Raw genomic sequence first — 23,616 nt, 5'->3', positions numbered from 1 at the left:
TTCACCCTTTTCAGCCATTTACTGTACTGCTTGAGAAAAGGAGAGTTTGGTTTCCAACATGGAGGCTAAGAAGAATTCGCTTAGGCAGCCGCACAGATGGGCTTCAATGATTGGCTCGACCCTCGACGTAGCTTCTCAGTTTGAGGCAGATACTGGCTGTTTTCCCGCCAATCCCAAACCCCGCTCCCTTTCAGACCGGATGAATTCCAGGTTGCCATGGTTTCAGTCTCTTAACCTTCTTTCGTTTGATCCTCCCCTTTTCTAAAAGGCGAACCTGGACCTTTTCCGTTTCTGATTTGTTCCTCGATAAAAATCTAAACAAATCTACTAGAATCCCATTGGATAGATACCTTTTTCTCCTTTATTTGAACTTTCCTTAAAAAAATAACTTTGACTATTGGTTGGATTGAACGTCTATCTGTAACGCAACACCCTTTCTGAAGATACGGTCCAATTGGGCGAAGAACAGTAAAAATGACAAGAAACCTCCCCCTCCCTTTTAAACAGTTTGTCCCAAATCCACGCCGCCCTCCCTCTCCCCCCGCCTCAAATTACCCGTGGTTCAGTCGGCGAAGTGGGTGGGGCATAAGGAGGAGGGGCACTGGAGCGAGCGAGCAGTCAGAGTCAGGCCTCCCTCTGTGACGGTGAGCTGCGCGCGCTGCTTTCGTTGTCTAGCGACCTCGCGTGCAGCGCCTTCCAGGTCCCAGCGGCTCCAAGGCTCGCGAGGTCCAAGTCCTGCACGCGCCTACGTTTTCGCGGCTTTTCGGCTTGGTGCCGGCGATAATCAGTAGAAGCAGCAGCAGAAACAAGCAGCAGCTCCGGGACGGCGATGTCGGCCTCTGGGACTGCAACGGTCTCTGCTCCGGCGGAAGCCGGCGGAGGCGTCGCCGCCGGGGACAAGCAACGCTCCTCCTCCTCTGCTCCGCTCAACGTGGAAGGCATCGACTTGCTGGAAAAATGCGGCGTGTGCCGAGAGCGGCTCCGCTCCGAGCGCGACCCGCGGCTCCTCCCTTGCCTCCACACTGTCTGCAAGGAGTGCATCAAAGTCGAGGCCGTCTCGGGCGGCAACAACAAGGACGGGCAAGGTAAGAATAGACCTTGGAAGCGGGAGGGGAGAGCCCGGGAACTCTTTTTCCTACCCGAGGTGGAGGAAATGCAAAGGGAGAAAGACGGGGAAAGGTTCTGCAATGGGCGGAAATGCAAACATGCTTTTGTGGGAGCTTTTATTATTCCCCCGTTCTCCCCGCTGCGTGCTTGCAGCACCGGAGATTTTTTTCTCTGGATGGACTTGGAGGCGCTTCTTGCCCGCGGGTTGGCTCCCGCGCCTAAAGCGAGAGAGGGAGGGACTCTGCCGTGCGTGATTTTGTGTGTTTCCCCGGGGGGAGAGGAGAGGTAGGGGTGGAGGCCCCTCCCCGCATACTTGTGCCTTGGACGCCTGTAAGATTGGTGTGTGAAAAAAAAATGGAGGAAAGGGAAAAGGGGCGGTGAATGAAGGCGGGAGATGGTGGGTGGCGGGCGGGGGAGAAAGCAGACACGAGGCGGGGGATGGATGGGTTCCGTCGTTGGCTCTTTCTTTCAATTGGGCGCCTTGGGATTCCTTTCTTAGCCAGAGAACTTGTTGCCGGGGGTGTGGGGGAGGGGCAGATTGCATCAGCTTTTTGCTTAAGCAAAGTGGGGGGGGGTTAGAAATGATTTTTGCTTCCCCCGCGGGAAGGACGGATGTATGGCGGCGGGGGATGCAGCCGGAGAGGCGTGGCCATGCGCATTCCGACGAGTCGAGTTTGCTCAGCCCTGGAGCGCCTATCGCGAGAAGTGGAGCTCGGGAGGGGATGGGTGAAGGGGGGGGGCAGGCCACAGTCCCCTCTCCATATTTTTAATTACTAAGGCTGCTTTTATCAACAGGGCGAAAGCCTCTGGAAGGGTCCGCCGCACTTCATTTTAGGAAGGAAATAGCTTTCTTCATCCTGTGCCACCTGGTTGTATTCTCAAGACACGCGGGGTGTAAAATCGCAAAACCGTGTTTTAGCTTAATTCATTGTATTTTTGGGGGGCCGCCACCACATAACACGCACCCTCAAATTTATATTGCTTGCAAAATCACATCTTAATTTCCCTATAAATATATATATTTAAATAAACGATGGAGAATATTTGAGCATTTTGTATGCCTGCCTAACTAGAAATACTGGAATTTTAAAGAATGAATAAATGATTGTTTTCTTTTCAGTTCTTTCCTGATTTTCATCTGTATTTTTGTCTGGAAAAAAAAAATCAAGAGCCCCCCCCCCATCTTTAGTTGACAAAAGATTGGGTTGTTTCATACTACAGTGTTATCCAACATAGTGGACAATATTCGTTGTCCTGTTTACCAATCCTGTCTTCTTTCTGTCTCCCTTCTGAAAAGTTGCTTAATTGTGTCCTGATTTTTGTTGTACCATTCCTTCTGTGCAAGATTATTTCTTTTGGTTTTCTTCCTACTTTAGCTGCTATCCCTTTTCAGCACATCATCAGGTAATGGGAAACCACCTTATTTAAAATATAAGGACAGGAATGTTTTTTTGTCTGATTCAGAATTCTGCTAGACTTCTCTGAGCTGGTTTGTTCATCCTTCCAGCTCTCATTTGAGCATCTCCCAAGTTAAAATGATGCATAATAAAAAAGTGGTTTCAGGACCAGATTAACTCCCAGAAAGAAGAGAGACATCCTGCCATATCTAGTTCTTGCTTAATTGTTCAATTAAAAGCTTGACTATTTTCTGGGCAAAACTACTTTCTAGAGAGATGATTGAATCTGGTATAAATAACAGGAACTCCTGTTTTGCATATTGCAGTCAAGTAAACAATGCTATACGATATAAAGGTAAAGATATACTTCATAAAACTGTTTTAAAGTGGAATAGTATCAATTTGTTCCCTCTTCCAGAAATAAAATAAATCTGTTCTCTTTTAGAAGCCTGGAGAGAAGTTGGCATCAAAAGAAAGGAGTGGGGAAGTGATGGATATGTAAGGAATTCAAAAAACAATAGGAAGGGCAAACTGCTGTGGAAGGAAAGTTTTGATGGTGAAGAGTGGTCAATGATGAGAGGAATTTGAACACACTTGTGTGTTTCCCAAAACTCCAAAATGTATCCCTGTTTAGTCAGCCAAGGCCACCTCATCTTTGTTAAAAGATAATGGATGGCAATCATATATCCTTTATAGATTTTATATATCTCAAAACTATAGTGGAAAATGTTGACCTAAAGAGGAAAATACCATGTACTTTGCATACATCATGAGAGGTAGTATCATCAAGCCCTAACAACATCAGTCTTAGACACTTGTAATTACATTTCTGAATTATGTTAACGGAATGAAAAAGCTTCCAATTTTTTAAAAAGCCATCTCACCTTAAAACCATATAATAGCAAACTCCTGAATGGAGATTTTCTTCAAATACAGAAGACTTCATTGTAATGAGTCAAACTATCTTTTAGTGGCTTATTGGTAACTGGAAGGATGCTCAAATTTTCATTATCTTGTTTATTGCTAACCGAACAGATTACAATGCCATTAAAAATTAGTCTTCAGTGCAACCTGAATGAAACACAAAGTTGCCAGAAATAAGGACCGCAATATGTGCATGCATTCCTACGTTTGCATTGTAACATTTTTCATTTCTATAATGTAATATTTTTGAAAACGGCACATTAGAACGGCACTGAAAAAAGTTTTCACACTTAGGACCTCTGTAACATCCCCACAGTCATGTGATTCACATACAGATGCTCAACAACTGACTCATTTATGATGGTTGCAGTGTCCCGGAGTAATGCAATCCCATTTTGCGACCTAAAGTCAATGGAGAAATCAGATTTACTTTACAGCCGCTTCACTTAACAAATGTGGTAAGAAAAGTAGTAAAATGGGGCAAAACTCACTTTATAAATTTCTCACTTTATAAATTTTGGGCTCAATTGTTATGTTGAGGATTACATATAGCGCTAAATGAAGTCTTTGGGGCATAAATATCCTCTTTATGTGCAGTGAAAGTATAAAATATTTAAGCCCTTACTTGGATGGAAAGAAAACTGGTGGATGGACTGTTCAAATGAGGCAAGCATGCTGTACTGTTCTTTCCTCGGAAATAGCTTCACCATCAGATGGATTTGCAGCTGGCTGACAAACGTACTCAACGTGTAGTCCTTAATGGGTCTAAGTCTACATGGAGAGAAATAAGCAGCGAGGTATGACAAGGTTCCGACTTAGGCCCAGTACTGTTCAATATCTTCATAAACGACTTAGATGAGGGAATAGAAGGGGAACTTACCAAATTTATAGATGATACTAAGCTGGCAGGAATAGCTAACACTCAAGAAGATAGGTTCAAGATCCAAATGGATCTTGACAGACCTGAATATTGAGCCCTATCTAACAAAATTAAATTCATTGTAGAGAAAAGTGAAGTCCTACACTTAGGTAAGAAAAACCAAAAGTTTTGGTTTTTATATAAACTGGGTGAAACCACGCTTAATAACAATAACTGAGAGGGATCTTGGAGTCTTAGTGGACAACCAGCTAAATATGAACTAGCAGTGTGTAGCAGCAACAAAAAAGCTAATGCAATCCTAAATTGCATTAATAGATGGATACAATCAAGGTCAAGTGTGGTACTAATACCACTCTATATAGCCCTGGTAAGACCACACCTAGAGTACTGCATCCAGTTTTGGTCAGACTATTAAAAAGATGTTGAGACACTAGAAAAAGTGCAGAGAAGAGCAACCAGGATGATTAGGGGACACGAGACTAAAACATGAAGAACGGTTACAGGAACTGGGCATGGCTAGTCTAGTGAAGAGAAGGACCAGGAGACATGATAGCGGTGTTCCAATATTTGAAAGGCGGCCACAGAGAGGAGGAGGTCAAGCTATTTTCCAACGTACCTAAAGGCCAGACAAGGAATAATGGATGGAAACTGACCAAAGATTCAGCCTAGAAACAAGGAGGAACTTTCTTACAGAACAATGCACCAATGGAACAGCTTGCATTCGGAAGTTGTGGGAGCTTCATCACTTGAGACTTTCAAGAAGAGATTGGACTGCCATTTGTCAGAAATGGTGTAATGTCCTGCTTGAGCAGTGGGTTGGACTAGATGACCCACAACGTCCTTCCAACTCTGTTAATCTGTTAAAATTGAGCACACTGCAGATATTATAATGCTGGATGCTAGTTTTCCAAGTAAATAAAGGAGTTCAAAATCCATGAAGGAAAAAGAGGATGCAATTCCAATATTCAGAGGCTTGGCAGTGAACTGAGGTGATAGAAGTCTTTCCTAGTATACCTTAAAACATCAAAAAGCAGGTAAAGAATGTTCTGTTTGAATAATTTATAGCAGATAAAAAGGTAGACAGGGCAGGTTCTGCCTGTGACGAGATAATTTCCTAGATTAGTGCACAGAGCCATATAGAGCTTTATACAATTACTTAGAACTGCATTTGAAATCACTGATAACCAATGAAGTCCTGGTGGTGATGTGATATGACAATAGTGGATCTGCCCAATAAACATGCATTGGCTTACAACTCCTGAATGATCTTATTAGAATTATTTTAATTACCAATCTGAAGTTCTGTAGCATTTCTTAGAATTACACATTTTTGGCTTTTAGAAGGAGTTGAGCAATACAGAGGCCAGTCTGATGTGTTGCTGGCTTTGAGCTGAGCTTATTCAGTTTTCTGATTCCCATCCCACTTGTAATATACCTTCCAGATTTCATAGCTTCTTACATCAGCACATTTAAAATATGACATTACTTTACTTTTTACTTTTATTTAGATTTTTATACCGCCCCCTCTCCCCAAAGGGACTCGGGGCGGTGTACAGTCAAATAAAAACACATCAATAAATAGAAAATACAAACACAAAGAGGAGGCAATAAGAAACTGTACATATCTGAAGTAAAGTAGTTAAAAGCAATATTTAAATACCCTAAAAATACCCAATTAAAATATCTGCCAGGAGGTAGAATAAAACTATAAATGGGCCAGGCCGGCTAAACGGAACAGGTGAGTCTTCAGCTTTTGTCGAAAGGAGCGGAAGTCGGTGGTGGTTCTGATATGGGGGGGGGGGGAGGTCATTCCAGAGGGTTGGGCCCATCACAGAGAAGGCTCTACTCCTAGGCGCCGCCCGTTGGCATTGCTTAGTGGACGGCACCCGGAGGAGTCCTTCCCTGTGAGAGCGAATCGGTCGCAGGGAAGTGTGTGGTAGGATGCGATCCCGCAAGTACCTAGGTCCTAAGCCATGGAGCGCTTTAAAGATAGTAATTAACACCTTGAAACGCACTCAAAAGACCACAGGCAGCCAGTGCAGCTCGCGCAGGAGCGGTGTTACATGGGAGTACCTAGTACTCCCCATAATAGCCCGCGCGGCTGTGTTCTGGACTAGCTGCAGTCTTCGAGCGCGTCCCAAGGGAAGCCCCATGTAGAGGGCATTGCGGTAGTCCAGCCGAGACGTCACCAGTGCATGAGTGACCGTGCGTAGGGCATCCCGGTCCAGTAGGGGGCGCAATTGGCGCACCAGGCGAACCTGGTGGAACGCCCCCCTTGCCATAGCTGCCACATGGTCATCCATTGACAGCCGGGCATCTAGGAGGACGCCCAAATTGCGCGCCCGCTCCACGGGGCAATTGCTCGCCCCCTATGGTCAGTGATGGAATCAACTGACTGAACCGGGGTGCCGGTAGCCACAGCCACTCAGTCTTGGAGGGGTTGAGCTTGAGTCTGTTGTCCCCCATCCAGACCCCGACGGCTTCCAAACACCGGGTCATCACCTCGACAGCCTCGTTGGGGTGGTCTGGACATGTTATGAATGTGTTCTTTCTCTTTCATCTAGGTCAGCAGAGGCACGTTTGTACCGGAAGGAGTAATATACTAAACAGTCCTCTAAGGGTCATTGAATTAGCTGGCCAACATATATGATTATTAAGATGGTGGAGGTTATTGCAATTGAGTAAGGGCTTTAAGGGGTGTGTTTGTAAAACTAGAGTAAATCCCACAGCCAACATTTTTGTATAATTTTAATATTTTGGATAGGAGCAGAATTGAGGAGGAAAAGTCATCGCTTTGTAGTCCTAACAGGCAAGATCATACACACCTGATCCTGTTATTCTTTTATTCTTTTGAATTTTGTGTCTGTGTGTGTAAGAAAGATAAATGCAGCAGCTGAAAACTGTTTGCAATCCTGCCATACCTTCACCAAGACATGCACTGTATTGTTTGGTTAATTTTGATAAGAACATGTTGGCGACAGGCTGGGGGAATAATAGATAAAAACCTTTTCACCACACAATTTTTAGTGATAAGAGTAGAGATAAAGAGAAAGGGGGATGATGTGCTGGCAGGAAGAGAAGAGTTGGATGGGCTGTTTTGGGCTTTTGGAAAGAAGGAAGTGATGGCTGGCAAATCATAATGGATTAATAACTAACTGCTGAAGACAAACTTGTTCCAGAGTCAGGCTAATTGCTAAAGGATTTCAGAAGGCTACTGAAGAAAGGAAGTGACCAAGCAACATGTGGGAAGATAATCCATTGTCAGATCATTTTCCAAAGGAAGATTAAATAACACAAAAGTCCTGCTAGCCCAAAGTGCTTGTCAGGTATAATTAATGTATTGCTTAATTCTTAAGAGAATGGAGGTGGTTTTTTTTTTTTACAAATAACTATTAACTGTACAGATTTAGCTAATTACACTGCAGGCAAAAAAATAGTTAACTTAGAAATGCTTGAACAGCTACTCATAAATCAATTCACTGTTTTGTTGCCTCCTTATCACAAAAGAGGTGGAAAGGCAGCAGGAGGGTGGAGGAGAAATAGGATGTAATAATTGTTTAATTCTGCACTGCTGAATAAAACATTGCTTGCCTTATAAATAAAGGGGGGGACCACCCAAAAGGTCTTCAGAATAGTTTGGTCTAGGTCAGCAACCCGCAGCTCTGGAGCTGCATGTGGCGTTTTCGTCCCTCTGCTGCGGCTGCCTGTCGCATGTCTGCTTCATAATTGATAGGGCTTTTGGTTAGAACAGGTAGAGGAAAAAAGGATGCCGTGCTAGAAGGAGACTCTATAGTGGGGAAAGCGGACTTCTAGTCAGCTCCAGAACTAAATAGGGGGCTTCCATTTAGGACCTTTGAGACTCTTTTGAGTGTTTAAGGTTGCTGACCGCTGGTCTAGTGGTTAAGGCATCAGACTAGAAACCAAGAAACAGTTTAGTCCCACCTTAGACATGAAAACTGATGACTGCACTCTACAAAACTCACCTCACCTACAGAGTAGTAGTTGTGGGGGAAAAGGGATAAGGAGTTGTTAGTTCACTGCCTTGAGTTATTTGTAAAAACGAAAGGTAGAATTTAAAAAATAGCTTTATTATATCTTGCCTTTATTTTTATAAGTAACTCAATGTGGGGGAACATATCCAACACACATTTCTCCTATTTTCCCTACAACAAGGGAGAGGGTTGGACTGAGAGACTGACTGGCCCAAAATCCCCCAGCTCCTTTCATCCTCAAGGCAGGATTTGAGTCTCCCACTTTCTAGCTGGGTCCCTTAACCACTAGACCAAACTTGGTCCCCTAAATAAGAACAATCCTGTACTTCATTTGATGTGAAGGGTTTGCTTAAGTAAAGGCCAAGTGGATTACAGTATAGCAGAGTTAGAACTGAAATACGCACCAAACTTACCCAGTTAACTCCCCATTCAGTTCTTCCCCAGTCCTCCCCCTTGCAAGTCCCTTATTGTCCAATAGAATTTGTTTTGGGAACTATGTCCTCAAGGCCCTTTGCATTCCACTCCCAGCGCTTTGTCCTTGGGATGATGTCTCTAGAAGATAAGATGCATAGTTAGCCTTCCCGCCTCCCAACAGGCTGCTTCCCCTGGCAGCTAACAAATGGTGGCGGTTCTGACTGGTTCTCAAAACTTCCAATAATTCCCCCCCCCTCCCCAAATGAATGTGTGTGTGTGTATCTGGCACAGTTAGAGGGCTAAGATAAAGCATAGAAGTCTAAAGAAGACGCCAACAGTTTTAATGAGAGTCTCAATTATTTGACAGTAGAAATAAAAAGTCAAGAACTGTACAATATGTCCTTAGTATCATTTTCAGATCAATAGCTATCTCCTGCCAGGGACTGTATCTTCTCTTGATAAATCTCTCTCAGAACGTCAGACTAGGCAATAGATTTGAATAGATTTTTTTAAAAAAGGTATCCATTTCCTATTGTGCATGGCATGAGAAAAAAAAAAACTTCTCATTTTTCTTTTAGCTAAAAGCAGTGTGCAGGTTGCTATTTCGAGGAGGAGATAATAAGAGAAGTCTTAAACTATTTTTCTATTGGGATTTTGCAGGATTGAGTTTTATCAATTTTGTCCACTTAAAGATATGTGAACTTCAACTCTCACAATTCCTGACCACAAGCTGGCTGGAAAATTCTGGGAGTTGAAGTCTACAGGTGTTCAAGCTGCCAACAATGAGAAATGGTACTGAAAGTAGCACACAAAAAAGACTAAACCTTTTTTTCCCTGTCTCCAGAAATAATAAACACATAAATAACTGATGTAAACCCATCAGAAGGTTTATTCTCTCATATTATGCTAACTGAATGTCTTTTGATTGGGAAATAGAATTCAAATTGGTAGAAACTTGACTGGCAAGCAATTAAACATTTTTGTGATAATGTTCAAGAAAATATAGTGTACATCATCTGGAACTGTAACTTGAGAACAGGCTGTGAAATAATAATATTCACTCCTTAGATTCTATTTAGAGGTAATCATATAATACTAAAGTATGTACAGATGAAAATGAGAGCAAAATAAGCTGCGGTTAAAATAATTTGCATATTTACTTATACTACCTGCAGCTGTTTTTCTATTCTTTTCTGGAAGATTCAGACTTTTGTTCCAAGATCAGAAGTACATTTTGATGTAGATAGATTCATCCCAGAACTATAAACTCAGCCATATGCAAAACCTTTGTGCTCCTATGCTTCAAACAAGGGCAATGTGTGTAACTGAATAAGGCAGGTGAAAGTGTTAAACCAAAGTTGCTTGCTCCCAGGCAAAACAATTTGTACCCTTTAACATCTTAACAATCCTAACAAGTGATTTTAAGTTGGTACATGTTCAACCATATTCTAAGATACATAACCCTTTATAGTTATGGTAAATAGCAAATCTTGGTTGCTTTCTAAGGATAATGTCTTGTCTTGCTTACGTTGATTTTATGAAGCTGCTTCTGACTATTAGCTAGTCTAGTCTGGTGCATTATTTGGGTGTATAAGGCATCTGTAGGGCCTCTTCTACCTCAGGATAGTTTTTCTGATATGGAAATCCTGTTTCTCAGTGTCATGTCCTGTCCCCATCCCCCCAAGTCTTTAAAACATTGCTATGATAGATAACATTGCCCCAGTTATTCCAGATGAATTCTGTGGGATAGTGCTACATAAAGTTTAATTCTGAGGCTATCCTATCCTATTAAAAGTTTAATTCTGGGACATACATACCCTATCAGGGTTTGTTTTCTTGATTCCCCTATCAAAAAAGGCAACTTTTTGCGTTGCTGAATTCAGATACATGCACATTCGCACAAAATCATGTATACATGATTACATGTATATACACCCTGTCAGACTTCATCCCCCCCCCAAAAAAGGGGGTGAAAATCTGGGTGCGTCCTATACACAGAATATAGCATTTTTGGCATCCCGAAACCTTACCCCACGTATCTGGGTTTTTTTGCAAAAATGATGCGCAGAGGGAGGTCTGCAAAGTGCTCCTGGGGGCTGGGGAGGGCAAAAACAAGCAAATAATGGGCCCATTTTTTGCCCTCCGCAGCACCCAGGAGCACTCTACAGACCTCTCACACCCTTTGCCTATCCCGTTTTTGCTCTCTGAAATCCCCCACACGTTGCATTTTTGCCCTCCCTGTCACCCAGGAGCACTTTGCAGGCCTCTCAAACTCTGCATGCCCCCTTTTCATTAAAAAATGGGGTGTGCAAAGAGTTTGCAAGGCTGCAGAGTGCTCCTGGGGGGCCAGGGAGGGCAAAACCCTTTAAAAAAAAACTTCAAAATCTTGGTGTGTCTTATACTCCATTACGACTTATAGTCCGAAAAATACGGTATATGCACATGCGTGTAAACGTTATTTGTGTGTAAAAAAAGTTTTGAGGTAAGTTATCACGAGATAATTTAAATTATGGCAGCAAATTGTTGTGCTCAATAAATTCCAAATGATTTTAATTAGATTTAGATTAAAAAAACGCCAGACAATATGGGTAATGTGATCCAAACATTTTTTTTTCTAAGCAAAATTTAAAACCTAAAATTGGTTGGCATGGAAATTGCAACTGTATCACAGATTCTCATGGTGCTATACTTTAATTTGAAAATGAATTATTCCCTGATAACTGCCTTTGAAAAATCTTTAAAGGATTCCTTTTGAATTTAAATGATAAAAGCCCTGTTGTAAACATTTGTTTTGTAAAATGGCTTAGAATAAGATACAAGTTGCTGTGTCTGACATGATGAAGATACTTTGGATACTAAGTAATAGCAGTGAATGAGGAAATGACTAGGGCAGGGGTGTCCAAACTTGGGAACTTTAAGACTTGTGGACTTCAACTCCCAGAATTCCCCAGCCAGCATGTCCCCAGTCCACAAGTCTTAAAGTTCCCAAGTTTGGACACCCCTGGACTAGGGGGAAGGGGAGAAAAAAAGAATATTATTTGCCTTTTGGAGCCTACACTGTTGGATAAGTCAGTTAGTAGGGTATACAAATGAGAGGTGAATTGAAAGAGTTAATCTCTGGAGCCTGAAAGATGATAGAAAGTAGAAATATTGGACTCTGAATATGCATTAAGAACATTTTAATATAATTTTATCAAGTGAAAATATTGTTTGTTTTATTGCTTTTATTTATTTAACTTGCCTTTTTGTCTGAAATACTAGCTTTTTGGACTAATAAGATAACTTTCCAGACATCTGTTTCTGGTTCTACTAATTCAAGGCCAAAAGTATGGGAAACATGGCGATAACTGGAAAGTTATCATATTTTCACTTGATAAGATTATGTAAAAAGGCGCCTGTGAAGTTAGAGAAAAGGGATTTCTCATAACACAATAGCAATGAACTATTTGCAAGGATTCTTTCTTTTGTCAACAAGAAGCAGTTCAGTTTAGAAACCATTCTGTGACTGTAGTTCATTTTATTTGCCACATCTCAATCTGCTCATTTTAGAAGAAAAAAAATTGTCTTTTTAATTGGAATATTTTTCTATTCTGTGCATATATTCCTTATGATGAAGATTGTGTGTATGGAAGGCAGTAGCTATTGCGGTGATAATTTGAATAGTAAGTTGGTGCCCTTTGTCAGTGAGACAATCTAGTGAGAGGGATATGCATGGATGAAGGGGATAAGTACCTTGGGGCCTGTTGTGAAAGGACTCTGAGGCCAAAAATGGCCGTATTTGGTGTATAAGACGCACCAACATTTCTTTTGGGGGCCGGGGGGGAGTGTGTCTTATGCTCTGAAAAGTATAGTACATCCAAATGGTGATGGACAGGGAGCATACCAACAGAAGCCAGAGAGTGGGCTGCACATGAGGAAGGGCACTCCTGATGCTTAATACTGATGGTGTATTCTGGCCAAGGCAGAGCTTGATACTCCTACTCAAGAAATCACTGCTAGACCCTAATATTCTACAATTTTCTTCAAGGCTCCCATCTCCCCATTCTAGGAAAGATGATTGAGAAGGAGATGGCATTGCAACTGCAGAGGATGCTAGTGGAAACTGATTATCTGAACCCTTTTTAGTCAGGTTTTGGGTGCAGATATCTCTAGCAGGAGATTTCTAGCAGGAGTGTGACATGTATAAGTAACCATGTTATCAGTGGCAATATTACTCAGACTTTTTATAAGAAAATTATAGAAAGCTGAAGAAATGACAAGAAAAAATTGAACAGTATTTTGGCAAAGTTTCCTAATCTTATATTAAGTTTCTTGACCTTATATGTTAAAAACTGTTGATCAATTGCTAGATGTTACTACATTTAATAATCCATCTAGAGTGAACAAGCAAGCAAGCTCTCTCACACTCTTACTTACCTGTTCCTAAAAGGTGTGAGCATGATTCTGCATAGATCTTCACATGTTGGGTTATGTGATTAATTTTCTGAACCTTGATTGCCAATAAGTAAGTAAGTAAGTTTCTAAATTCAATTCAGAGTGCCGATTTTAATTATAAATCAATCAGGTGCCACCTCATGTATAAAAAGTTGCTGAAAATGTGGCTAGAATAGTATTAGAAAGAAGTGTTTGCTTTTATTCTATACAACTGTAGATTTCAAATTTCCTTTTTATCCCCCAGTGGTTGACTGCCCAGTTTGCAAGCATCAGTGTTATCTAAAAGACATTGTGGAGAATTACTTTTTGAGGGATGGTGACACTGAAGCTCTTGGTGATGCTAGAGATGCTAACCAGGTAATGTTTGCTTTCTGAATGTGAGTTGTCTATTTTACATCTCTAGAGCTGGGGATGAGACCTCCTTTTTTAATTGATTGATTGATTAATCAGTAGCCTTTTCCTATTAGTGTTGCACTAGCTGTGAAGATAATGCCCCTGCCACCAGCTTTTGTGTGGAGTGCCAAGAGCCCCTGTGTGAGACATGTGTGGAGGCCCATCAGAGAGTGAAGTACACTAAGGACCATACAGTCCGATCCACAGGTACGCAGTAACACAAAGAGAAGGCCTCATGATCCTAGTCACAGAGGCTGGTATTAAAAAAATAATAAATTGGACTTGGGGGATATGCTAAACAGATAAGGCATGCAAATAATATGCCCTTAGTCCCTGCATGCCAAACTGTCCACATAAGTAACCATTCTGTTACTGTTTCTCTTGAGGTTCCTCCAAATCACAGGCAAGGGAGAAGACTATCTACTGCTCAGTCCATAAACTCGAGCCTCTTGTTCTGTTCTGTGACACCTGTGACACCCTGACATGCCGGGACTGTCAGCTAAACGCTCACAAAGATCACCAGTAAGCTTTTCTATAGATTGTATAATCATATTCCTGTTAATTTTGGATGATTTTGCACTTTTCTGGGAATGTAGGGTTCATTATCCTGGGCCAGTGGAATAGGCAGCCCTCTCAGGTCTTGAATACTTCTGTCTGTCTGCCTTTGTGCCGTTTGGTGAACTTTCCTCTCAACACATTTTTTTTTTTACGGTAATGATATCTTCATGGGAATATGGGGATTTTAATAGATTTAGTTCTATTTCCTGAGACTCTTGAGTATTTTTAATTTGAGTATTTATAAGTACTGTTTGAGGACATTGTAAATGCTACAGTTTCTGGGTAACAAAGAGTTTCAAGTGATCATCCTAACTTTGCTTCTCCTTTATTTTTTGGAACACATATATGTACTTTCCATTAGATGCTTTTAAATGTGCTTTTTTAAAAACAAAAAAAACCAGACTGTTTTTGTCTACAGCAGTTTTTAGTTCTCCTTCCACTTTGTGAAAAAGGTTTTAAAAAATCAATATAATGTGTTAGAAGATAATTGAATATGCGTGCTGTCCAGTAGATTTGTCTTCTTTATGTATAGCAGTACTCTTCTTTCTCTGCCTTGGTTGAAATGAGTTATCGATATATGTATTCCTTTGTTCAGTGACTGGACTTGCACCAATACTGAACAAGTTGTACTTATGACAGGTCCTTGAACTTCCAGCTGTGACAATGATACAGCAGTCGCGATCATGAGTTTTGATGCTCCCTGCTGGGTCCTCACAAGCAAAATCAATGAGGAAGCCAGCAGAAAGTCAAGCTGTTGCAATCATGTGGGTCTGTTGTGGCCCAGACTCTGACGATGAGGAGATTGGGGAAGAACTTGGGCCAGTTCTAGAGTCTGGGGAAGACTGATGGATGCTTTGCATCAGACACAGATAGAACCAGGGCCATTCAACATTTCTCTGCCACTAGAGAGGCAGCTACCTTTGGAGGCTGATATGAGTGAGGAGGAAGAACAGCTGGGGCTGGGAGCTCACGGCCTTGTAGTTCCTACAAGGAACTGATAAAGTCTGTTACTGCAGTTAGCTCCTTGAAGGACTATTTCCTGGACTTTTCAGTAGGTGAATACAATTAATTCACAAGAGATAAATAAAGATGGATTTTTCATGACAAGGAGTCTGTTTCTTGCTTCTGCTAAGGCTGGATCAGAACAGGGTCTTCCTTTAACTGCCCATGTGATCCTCACTTAACAGAGGCAGTTGTGACTGATGGAATTGCTATTGCTAAGTAGCACAGTCACATAATGTCACACTTTATGACCGTGTCATTTAACGGTGGCAATTCTGGTCTTGTTTGCTGTCAATTAACATTAAGTCCCTGTAATGTCAAATAGGTTAGGAAACTTTCTCCTGCAGTTGCTACTAACACTATGTAAATAGTGTGTATGCTGATGCTCCATTTTGATACAAATGTTTTAATCTCCTTGTAGGTACCAGTTCTTGGACGATGCAGTCAAGAATCAACGCAAGATGCTGGCTTCATTGGTCAAGCGCCTTGGGGATAAAAACGCTAATCTCCAGAAGTCAACCAAGGAAGTGCGCACCTCGTAAGTGTCCTTGGCTAAGAAACTCTGATCCTTAAGTATTTCCATTGACATGTCTAAACCTTGAGGAAAGAGAAAGACAGTTCCTTCTGACGCATTCCTGAGGAGTTCAGGCTATAAAATTGAAAAACATTTCATAGTTATGAGTCTTCATCTAGCATTGTAAAACTGGAAGTTTGAGGATAAAATAGTGACATTAATGGATGGATCTGAATTCTTTGTAAGAAGGATAAGCTGAATGTTATTATCTGCCCCTTATTTAGGAAAGGACAGTTGCAAGAAACAATATCTCTTTCAAGAACATATATAGGAAGTAACCAAACTCAATGTGGACTTTTAAAAATCTTTCCTTAACTTTTTTTGAAGCTAGCCTGTTTTGTGGCTCATGAAGGACCCAGTTTTCTCATTGCACATGTTGCACAGTAATAAAATGATTTGTTTAGATTTGGGTTAGTGTATTGTTTAAATATAACCATTGAGGTTTGTAAATAACAATTTATTAAGTGGTGGGTAACAGTTTAACCACAATTGGCAACGTTGACGGAATCAACTCCATTGATTTAGAGAAGAAGGTACTTTTAAGTTGAAATGATAGCAGCGAAAGCAAGGTAAGATCTGATTGAAAGTCATCCCAAATTCCTTCCCCCAGGATCCAGCACTGAGTCCAATCAGCATCCAGCATGATGTTGTAAAAAAGCCCATCTTCATGTATTTCTCCTATCTGGAGTCTCATGACGGTTGGCCTTGACGGAATGTAAACATCTCCAATCAGCAGCACCCCATAGTTCATGAGTGCAAACCTCCCTTTCAGTTCTCATGGGACTATATCAGCTCACTTCCCTACCCAAATACCCGAGCTCCCCTTCTCCATTATTATGGCAGCCGATAGCAAGTAGGCGGAAGAAACCCATGCTGGACATCCAACTGATATTTGTCTTGTGATGTATTATAAAGCCATGAACAAGTTTTAGGAGGTGCACATCTCTTCTTTAAAACCAGTATAATGTGACATATCCATTTATACAAAATAATAAATCAGTTATAATAAAAATGTAAATCTAAGAAAGCTTCTTCCTATTTGGAAAGAGAAATATTGCTATATTCTATATCTGCTGCTATTCTTTGTGTCAGTCTTCTCTAATTTGGCATCTTCCACTATTTTGGCTCTTTATATTCCCGGAAAAGATCTTTTTTATGTATAATTTTTATATTTATTTCCAAAGTTCAAAGAGAGAGGGAGAAAGAGAGAGAGAGAGCAAACAGACAAAAAGTGTACAGAACAAAGTATTAAAACATACATAAAATCTGCCCTGGTTGAATACTGATAAATATATTTCAGCAATAGCTGTTCCCTCTCTTACAAAACTGGCCCACATATATAGTATATAGTATACTATAGAAATCTATTATTAGTTAATCAATTTGACCAACTATCTACTATAAAAATGCAGGCAACAGGCAGTCCCAACAACAAAGCAAAACTTCAAACAATACATTAACAATCTGTTATTACAGTATATTTAACCTGCAGAAAGATCACAAGCAGACTGTAATCTCTCAAACTAACTGCAACCATTGTCTTTGATCTGTCCAGGATCAAATACCATCGTTTTGATTCTTTATAATAAAAACAACTTCTGGTCTATCATCTTCACTTTTCTTTAAGATTTATAAATGGGATCTTTTTAAACAGCTGCTTCTCCCCCCTCCCCCCCCCAAAAAATTTATGTCTCCATTGAAGATATCTTCATAGTATGTGTTCAATAATTTTCCCTGAAAATTGGAACATGTGTCTTCTAGTTACACATGATGGTTCTATTCCACAGTGTTCATTCAACTTTCCTAAGAAAGTCCTGTTCATTAATGCCCCTTTCAGCCTTCCCTAGCAAATCTCCAGTTTTCAAGCGAAACTCTTTGTCTTTCAAATCTTTACAACAAATTCAATTGCATGGCTGATTTAACTACTATTCTTATCTGGATGTTGCCTTAAGGATGATTTGAAAATGTGACAAATTCATCAAACCTTTAATCTAATTTTTCATTTAAAGCTTGTAAGTAGGCTTTTTTTTTTAAACAAAAGTTTTCAAGAAGGCTTTAAGGTTGAAGTCATCTTAGTCCCATCTCTTTTATATGTCTTTTGGGGGGTATTGTAGAATATGTAGAATGGATACTATTCAGAATGCTTAATTTATTATTGACTTGGTTTTAATATAATCCCAATCTTCCTTATAACCAATCTTTCACAACAGAGTGTAAGCTGATCCAGGAAAGGCCGCAATTGCAATCTTTCTACAAAAGATTGTCACGAAAGATAAGTAGGGATGTGCAACACATTTGGCACACTTGAAGAGTGTTCTAGACAATACATGTAGTTCTTGACTTGCAGCCATTCTTTTAGTGGCCATTCAAAGTTACAGTGGCAATGAAAAAAGTGAATTATGAATACTCAGAACCATTGTAGCATCTCCAGAGTCACATGATTAAAATTTGGGCACTTGGCAACTAGCATGTATTTACAGTGATTGCAGAGGAGTCACATGATCACCATTTGCAAACCTTCCCAATTGGCTTCCATCAAGCAAAGTCAATGGGAAAAGCTGGATTTGCTTAACGACCATGTGATTTACTTAACAACTTTTATGATTTGTTTAACCAATGCAAAAAGGTCAAAATTGGGCATGTCTCACTTAACAGCAGCTTTGATTAGCAATGGAAATTGTGGTCCAAATTGTGATTGTGTAAGTCGAGGATTATCTGTAGTGTTGGCAAATTAAGAAAGATAGGAAAAGAAAAATGCTGGCCCACGTGTAGGTTATGTAGAACAGAAAGATGTTTTTATTTCTGCTGTAAGCTGGAATAACATCTTCCAAACAGTAGCCTACCTGAAACAAGAATAACATCTTTATTTTGGGTTAGGAACAAAATGGGGTTGTTGTTTTTTGCATACCCCAGTTGTAAGTAATTGTAGAGTAAGAAAACTATGTTACTGCCTCAACAGGATCCGGCAGGTGGCAGATGTGCAGAAACGTGTGCAGGTAGATGTGAAGATGTCTATCTTGCAAATTATGAAGGAGCTCAATAAACGTGCTAAGGTGCTGGTTAGTGAAGCACAGGTAAGATAGGAATGGGAATATTGGCAAGTACAGTGTGTAATGTTGAACTACAAACTTCTATAGTTGCAGGATACACTAGGCCATCCTATAAATTTGTTTGTCAGTGTCCTCATTTTATCTTTCAAAGTATTTGATTAGTTTTATTACTGCATAAGGATTGTACAAAAATAGATAAAAAAATAGAAATAGCAATAGCACTTGGGCTTATAAACCGCTTTATAGCCCTCTCTAAGCGGTTTGCAGAGTCAGCATATTACCCCCCAACAATTTGGGTCATTTTACCCACCTCGGAAGGATGGACGGTTGAGTCAACCTTGAGCCTGTTGAGATTTGCCAAATCGCCAGTCAGCAGGAGTAGCCTGCAGTAAGTAGTACTATACTCTAACCACTGCACCACCGGGGCTCAAATGCAAGAAGTAATGTAAAGGTACATTTAAAATGTAAAAGAAGTTCAATCCCTTCATTTTTTTCCATCAAGCACTCTTAGATATTTATATGTTAAACTTCAATAGTTGTTTATATCAGTTTGTCATTTTTTCAATTGTTTTTAGCATTTTTTAAAAACTACATTCCATATACCTTTCTTTGCCTTGCTTCATAGTCTGTTGTAAGGTAGATTTCTTCTTGAGTTTGGGTTGACTTCTGGTGTGAATATATATAATTTCTTCCTGGTTGTGGTTGTATATTCTCCCAATTTTGGTTTTCTATTTCTGTATTGTTGGCAAGGTTTTTACCCCCAAATTGAAATATTGTTTCTTGTCGCTATTGTGATACTTTACATTTATATTCAAATAATTTCTAAGAAAAATATATGTAATTGCAATTCAGATTTTATTTTGAAATTCCCTGAATGTTTTGATTTATTTCCAGTATTAAAAAAAAGCCTGACCTATCAATCACTTAGGATAGATTATTCCTTTTTAAATACATTTCCATTATTTATTGTTATATGATTTGCCATTGACAATGGAATTATATAACATTTTATTCTGATTATCTCTTAAATTAGAGCTTGAGCTAGACTTTACTAATTTCTCCTCCATGAATCCACTGCACTTCTTTGTAGGTTTTTATCCAGTTTGTCAAATATTTTATAGTTATTGTCTCAGTGTAGTGTTTTAGTTGCAATGTATAGATACAATCTAATAAATGATCTTGATTTTCTGTGTATTTTAAATTCTTTTGTCTTTCTCAAGGTCCCTTCTTTTTTAAAGATTGTTTCTCCTCATTACTTGAAAATACATTACCATTATAAGTTCCTTCTTTGTTCTTGTTATGTCTTTAATCTGTTTCCTGCTTCTGAAGATTTCAAACTGGCATAAGTGATTAAATCTTCCTTATTGAAGTTGTTCTTAGAGTAAAACAGTATTTGATTGGTGATGCTAATGGTGAAATAATTGGTTTCATCTTTTAAAAGATTCCAAATTTTTAACAACTCTACCTTACAGTACATTGTTTCATCATTTTTGCCCTTTTGTTTGTCTTTCATTCTCTTTAATCAAACAAATAGCTAGTAATCTGTCCTCCAGTGGGTAACAATCCCACAGCTAGATTTCAGTTCCCATTTCATGGCAAAGGCCTCTTTTCCTAATATTTCCCTATGCAAGAAACTTTTTGAAAGTCAAAGAATTGGATATTCCCCGTCCTCAAACTCTTGGATGCAGAACCCCAGAATCCACATTAGTTCATTGTGAGGTGCAAAACAAATTGGAAGATTAAAATCTGATAACCTTAATACTAGCTGACTACACAAAGTAGTCTCTATTGAAAGTTGTTTCCATTCATCAAACTTTATTAGGTTCTCACCAGTCTTTGAAGACTTTTGCTTTGGTGGTAAAATAAGGTATAAAACATCCCTAGTACCCACAATTTCCAGAAATGATGTTTCTTTTTTTAGTTTGATTCAGCATCTCTTGAATAGCCCACATTATATTCTCCTGGGCGTAACCTTTTGCTAACTAATGATCTATCCTAGATACCTGTGCTGTCTTTCAATTCTCAGAATCTGCTTTCAGTTAGGAAAAAAAAGTTTATTTGATGTCTATAAAGTACAGGATAGCATAGAATCGTGGGATACTACATATACTACCACTATAAAATTTCTAGGAAAGGCTGCCTTATCTGCCTTGATTATGTGAACTTGCCTTGCACTTCTGTTTCTTCACCTAAGTTTTGCTGTTTTCCAGAAAGTTACTGAAGGCCAACAAGAGAAACTGGAAAGGCAGCATTGGGCCATGACGAAGCTGCAGCGCCACCAAGAACATATCCTGCGCTTTGCTAATTGGGCCTTAGAGAGCGACAACAACACTGCATTGCTGCTCTCAAAGAAACTGGTAAATATCCCTTGGTTAATAGATGATTTGCGGGAAAAAATGAAGTTTAAGAATTGTGACCTGGCCTGCCTCTTTTTTTTTATTTTCATGTATCTTATGGCAATGCAAAACATAACTTACATTTTTGTTTATTTTTACATATAATTGGTGTTTTGTCCCTCTCTTTTAACTTCCTCCTCCCATTTTTTTTTTTTCTTGCTTTAGATTTATTTTCAACTGCACAGGGCTCTAAAGATGATTGTGGATCCAGTGGAACCTCACGGAGACATGAAGTTCCAGTGGGATTTAAATGCTTGGATCAAGAGTGCAGAAACTTTTGGTAAGTGATGGTGAAATTAAATTCTTCCTGCTCAAGAAGATGTTGGAGTCTTTGATTTGAGCTGTATTTCAAGGGGGAATAAAGGATAAAGATCAGCAAAGTCAGAGAATGTAGAAAATCCTGAGTTTTTCCAAAGCATTAATTGAAAGTTGATATTGTGGGATTGAAAATGCCAGCCAGATTCAGATCTTTCTTCTTTTCCTCAGGTCAGATAGTGTCAGAACGGAGTGGTTTGCCGGTGACTGCCAATGCCCAAACACCCCAACAGCGGACTAACACTGCTTCTGCTGCATCAGGAGTGGCAGTCAGACAAGGTTCTGTCCCCCCTTCTCAGGTACTGGTTCTTGTTTGTGCAGTTTTCTCTCCAGTGACAGCCTGGTGCATCTGAACCAGCAGTTTCAGCTGGTCAACCCGTCTCTATGATCTGGGAGATGCTAACAGGGTAGTTACAGGCTTCGTGGTACACTTTTCTGTGTAGGGAGTCCAACAGATGTCTCTGCAGACAAGCATAATGAATAAGGGAGCTTTGCTTCAGCCTGTGCTGCCTTCCAACAGCCAGCGGCAGGCCATCCCCGACTGCTATATCAATGATGCCAGTGCCTCTTCTGCTGGACAGGTGAGCAGAAAACAGGACAAGGAAGAGTCCTTAATGCACGAGCATGCTTGGTAGTGCACTGATGAAATGAGATGGAAGCTGGTGCCGATTCTTCCTAGAAGAGAATACATTAAATTGAAAAACTGCAGTCGGGGGCCCTGTTTTATACAAGGCCAAGAACAACTAAATATACATTGCTAAAAGATGGTGAGGAATCCGTTTTGGACTTAGCCATGTATTGTATTTAATACGATATTTTTCTCACATTTCTTTCAGCCAATGGACATTGGTGACGGCTTTGGTGTAGGTAAGGAATACGAAGGGGAATGTGGTTTGTTCAACAAGAGTCTAGAGCAGGGATGTCAAACTGGCAACCTGCTTTTCCAATGGGAAAAATGTCATGAAACGTCACGTGACGGCAATGTGATGCCATGAGTTTGAAACTCCTGGTCTAGAGAAAGCTAGGGAAAGCCCATTGGTTGTCGTTCACTTTACTTGTGGCTTGATAGAAGTAAAATGTCAGTCCTGGACGAAAAAATCACAGTGGAAATTTTGTTGGGAGGATAGAATGGGGGATTACACATGAGCTTCTTGACACTTGTTTCTTTCTTCTTCTTTTTTACAACAGAAGGATCATATTCTGGTGAAGTGTCTGGAATGAAAAGGTAAGTCGTGGTTATTTCTGTTTTGCTATGTTTGTTTTAGAGTGCTGGAGTCCATCCTGAAATAGTTCCAGACATTTTGAGTATTGGGACTTAACATCCATTTTGTTTATTTATTCTTAAGGATGCCTTCCGTTATGTGACAGAAAACAAGGTCTTGTCTTGCAGAAAAAAGTTTGCTTGATTATGGATAGCAGTATTGGCATTCAGGGCCAACAAGATTGGAGCGTGAAATGTGCTAGTTGAACTGTTGAAATTATTTTATTTTACCCCAGAGAAACATGTCTTATTCCATATCCTTGCCTGTATATACTAGAATGCAGGAAATGCGACTGTAAAAGCATTTGAACTATCTACAGAGAAGACTTATACAAGTTACTATGTATTCATTGGAAGGTTCAGTCCCATCAACATGAACACTACATGTGGAGATTGACAACCCCCCCCCTTTCTCCCCCTTTATTCCTGTGTTGATGAGTAATGGCTTCATAAATTTTTTTTTTTGGATGACAACATTCCTTTTAGGCTTATAAGATGCTTACAAAACTTTGTACAGAAAAGAGAAAAGATTAATTTATAAATAATGTTCATTTTTTTCCTGAAAGTAGATTTGGGGACAGCCATTGAGAATAGTAAATTGCATTGCCATGGAGTAAGTTGCATAAACTTTTTTTTCCTTGCTTGGCACAAACTACAGGAAAGAGTAATATATAAGATCTGACAATTCTAAAGTTGAATCAGCAAGATACTCTCCTCCAAAAGGTAACAGTAGTAAAAAATGTTGTACTGCTGAACTCCATGCAACTGTACAATCAGAATCTACAACCAGCCTCCGTATAGAATTGGAAGCAGAGGTCTCTATGGATAAATGCCGTATTAATAAGATAATTTGGGAGTAGAGGGCTTGTCTTAAACAAAAGGTTCCCAACTGGGAGATGCATTTTGGATTAGCTACTGT

The 23,616-nt window shown here is 40.0% G+C and overlaps 1 protein-coding gene across 2 annotated transcripts in view; it reads left to right on the top strand.

Annotated features, from left to right (window-relative positions):
- The first annotated feature begins 577 nt into the window (after positions 1-577).
- The window catches only part of TRIM28 (tripartite motif containing 28), a 32,208-nt gene continuing 9,169 nt past the window's right edge, over positions 578-23,616 (top strand). The window contains exons 1-12 of one of the 2 annotated variants that reach the window (XM_081932854.1): positions 578-1,085; positions 13,393-13,505; positions 13,616-13,748; positions 13,928-14,063; positions 15,523-15,639; positions 18,635-18,749; positions 20,936-21,082; positions 21,287-21,401; positions 21,608-21,735; positions 21,880-22,017; positions 22,273-22,303; positions 22,625-22,661. In XM_081932854.1, the coding sequence (XP_081788980.1) occupies positions 830-1,085; positions 13,393-13,505; positions 13,616-13,748; positions 13,928-14,063; positions 15,523-15,639; positions 18,635-18,749; positions 20,936-21,082; positions 21,287-21,401; positions 21,608-21,735; positions 21,880-22,017; positions 22,273-22,303; positions 22,625-22,661 (1,466 nt within the window). In that variant the 5' untranslated portion in view covers positions 578-829. The remainder of the gene's footprint in view (positions 1,086-13,392; positions 13,506-13,615; positions 13,749-13,927; positions 14,064-15,522; positions 15,640-18,634; positions 18,750-20,935; positions 21,083-21,286; positions 21,402-21,607; positions 21,736-21,879; positions 22,018-22,272; positions 22,304-22,624; positions 22,662-23,616) is intronic. The other variant, XM_081932855.1, reaches the window with a different exon arrangement.

The sequence above is a fragment of the Natrix helvetica genome (assembly GCF_964273705.1).
Source record: "Natrix helvetica genome assembly, chromosome: Z".
In the NCBI taxonomy this organism is placed as follows: Eukaryota; Metazoa; Chordata; class Lepidosauria; order Squamata; family Natricidae; genus Natrix; species Natrix helvetica.
This window is presented reverse-complemented; position numbering and strand designations above follow the sequence as displayed.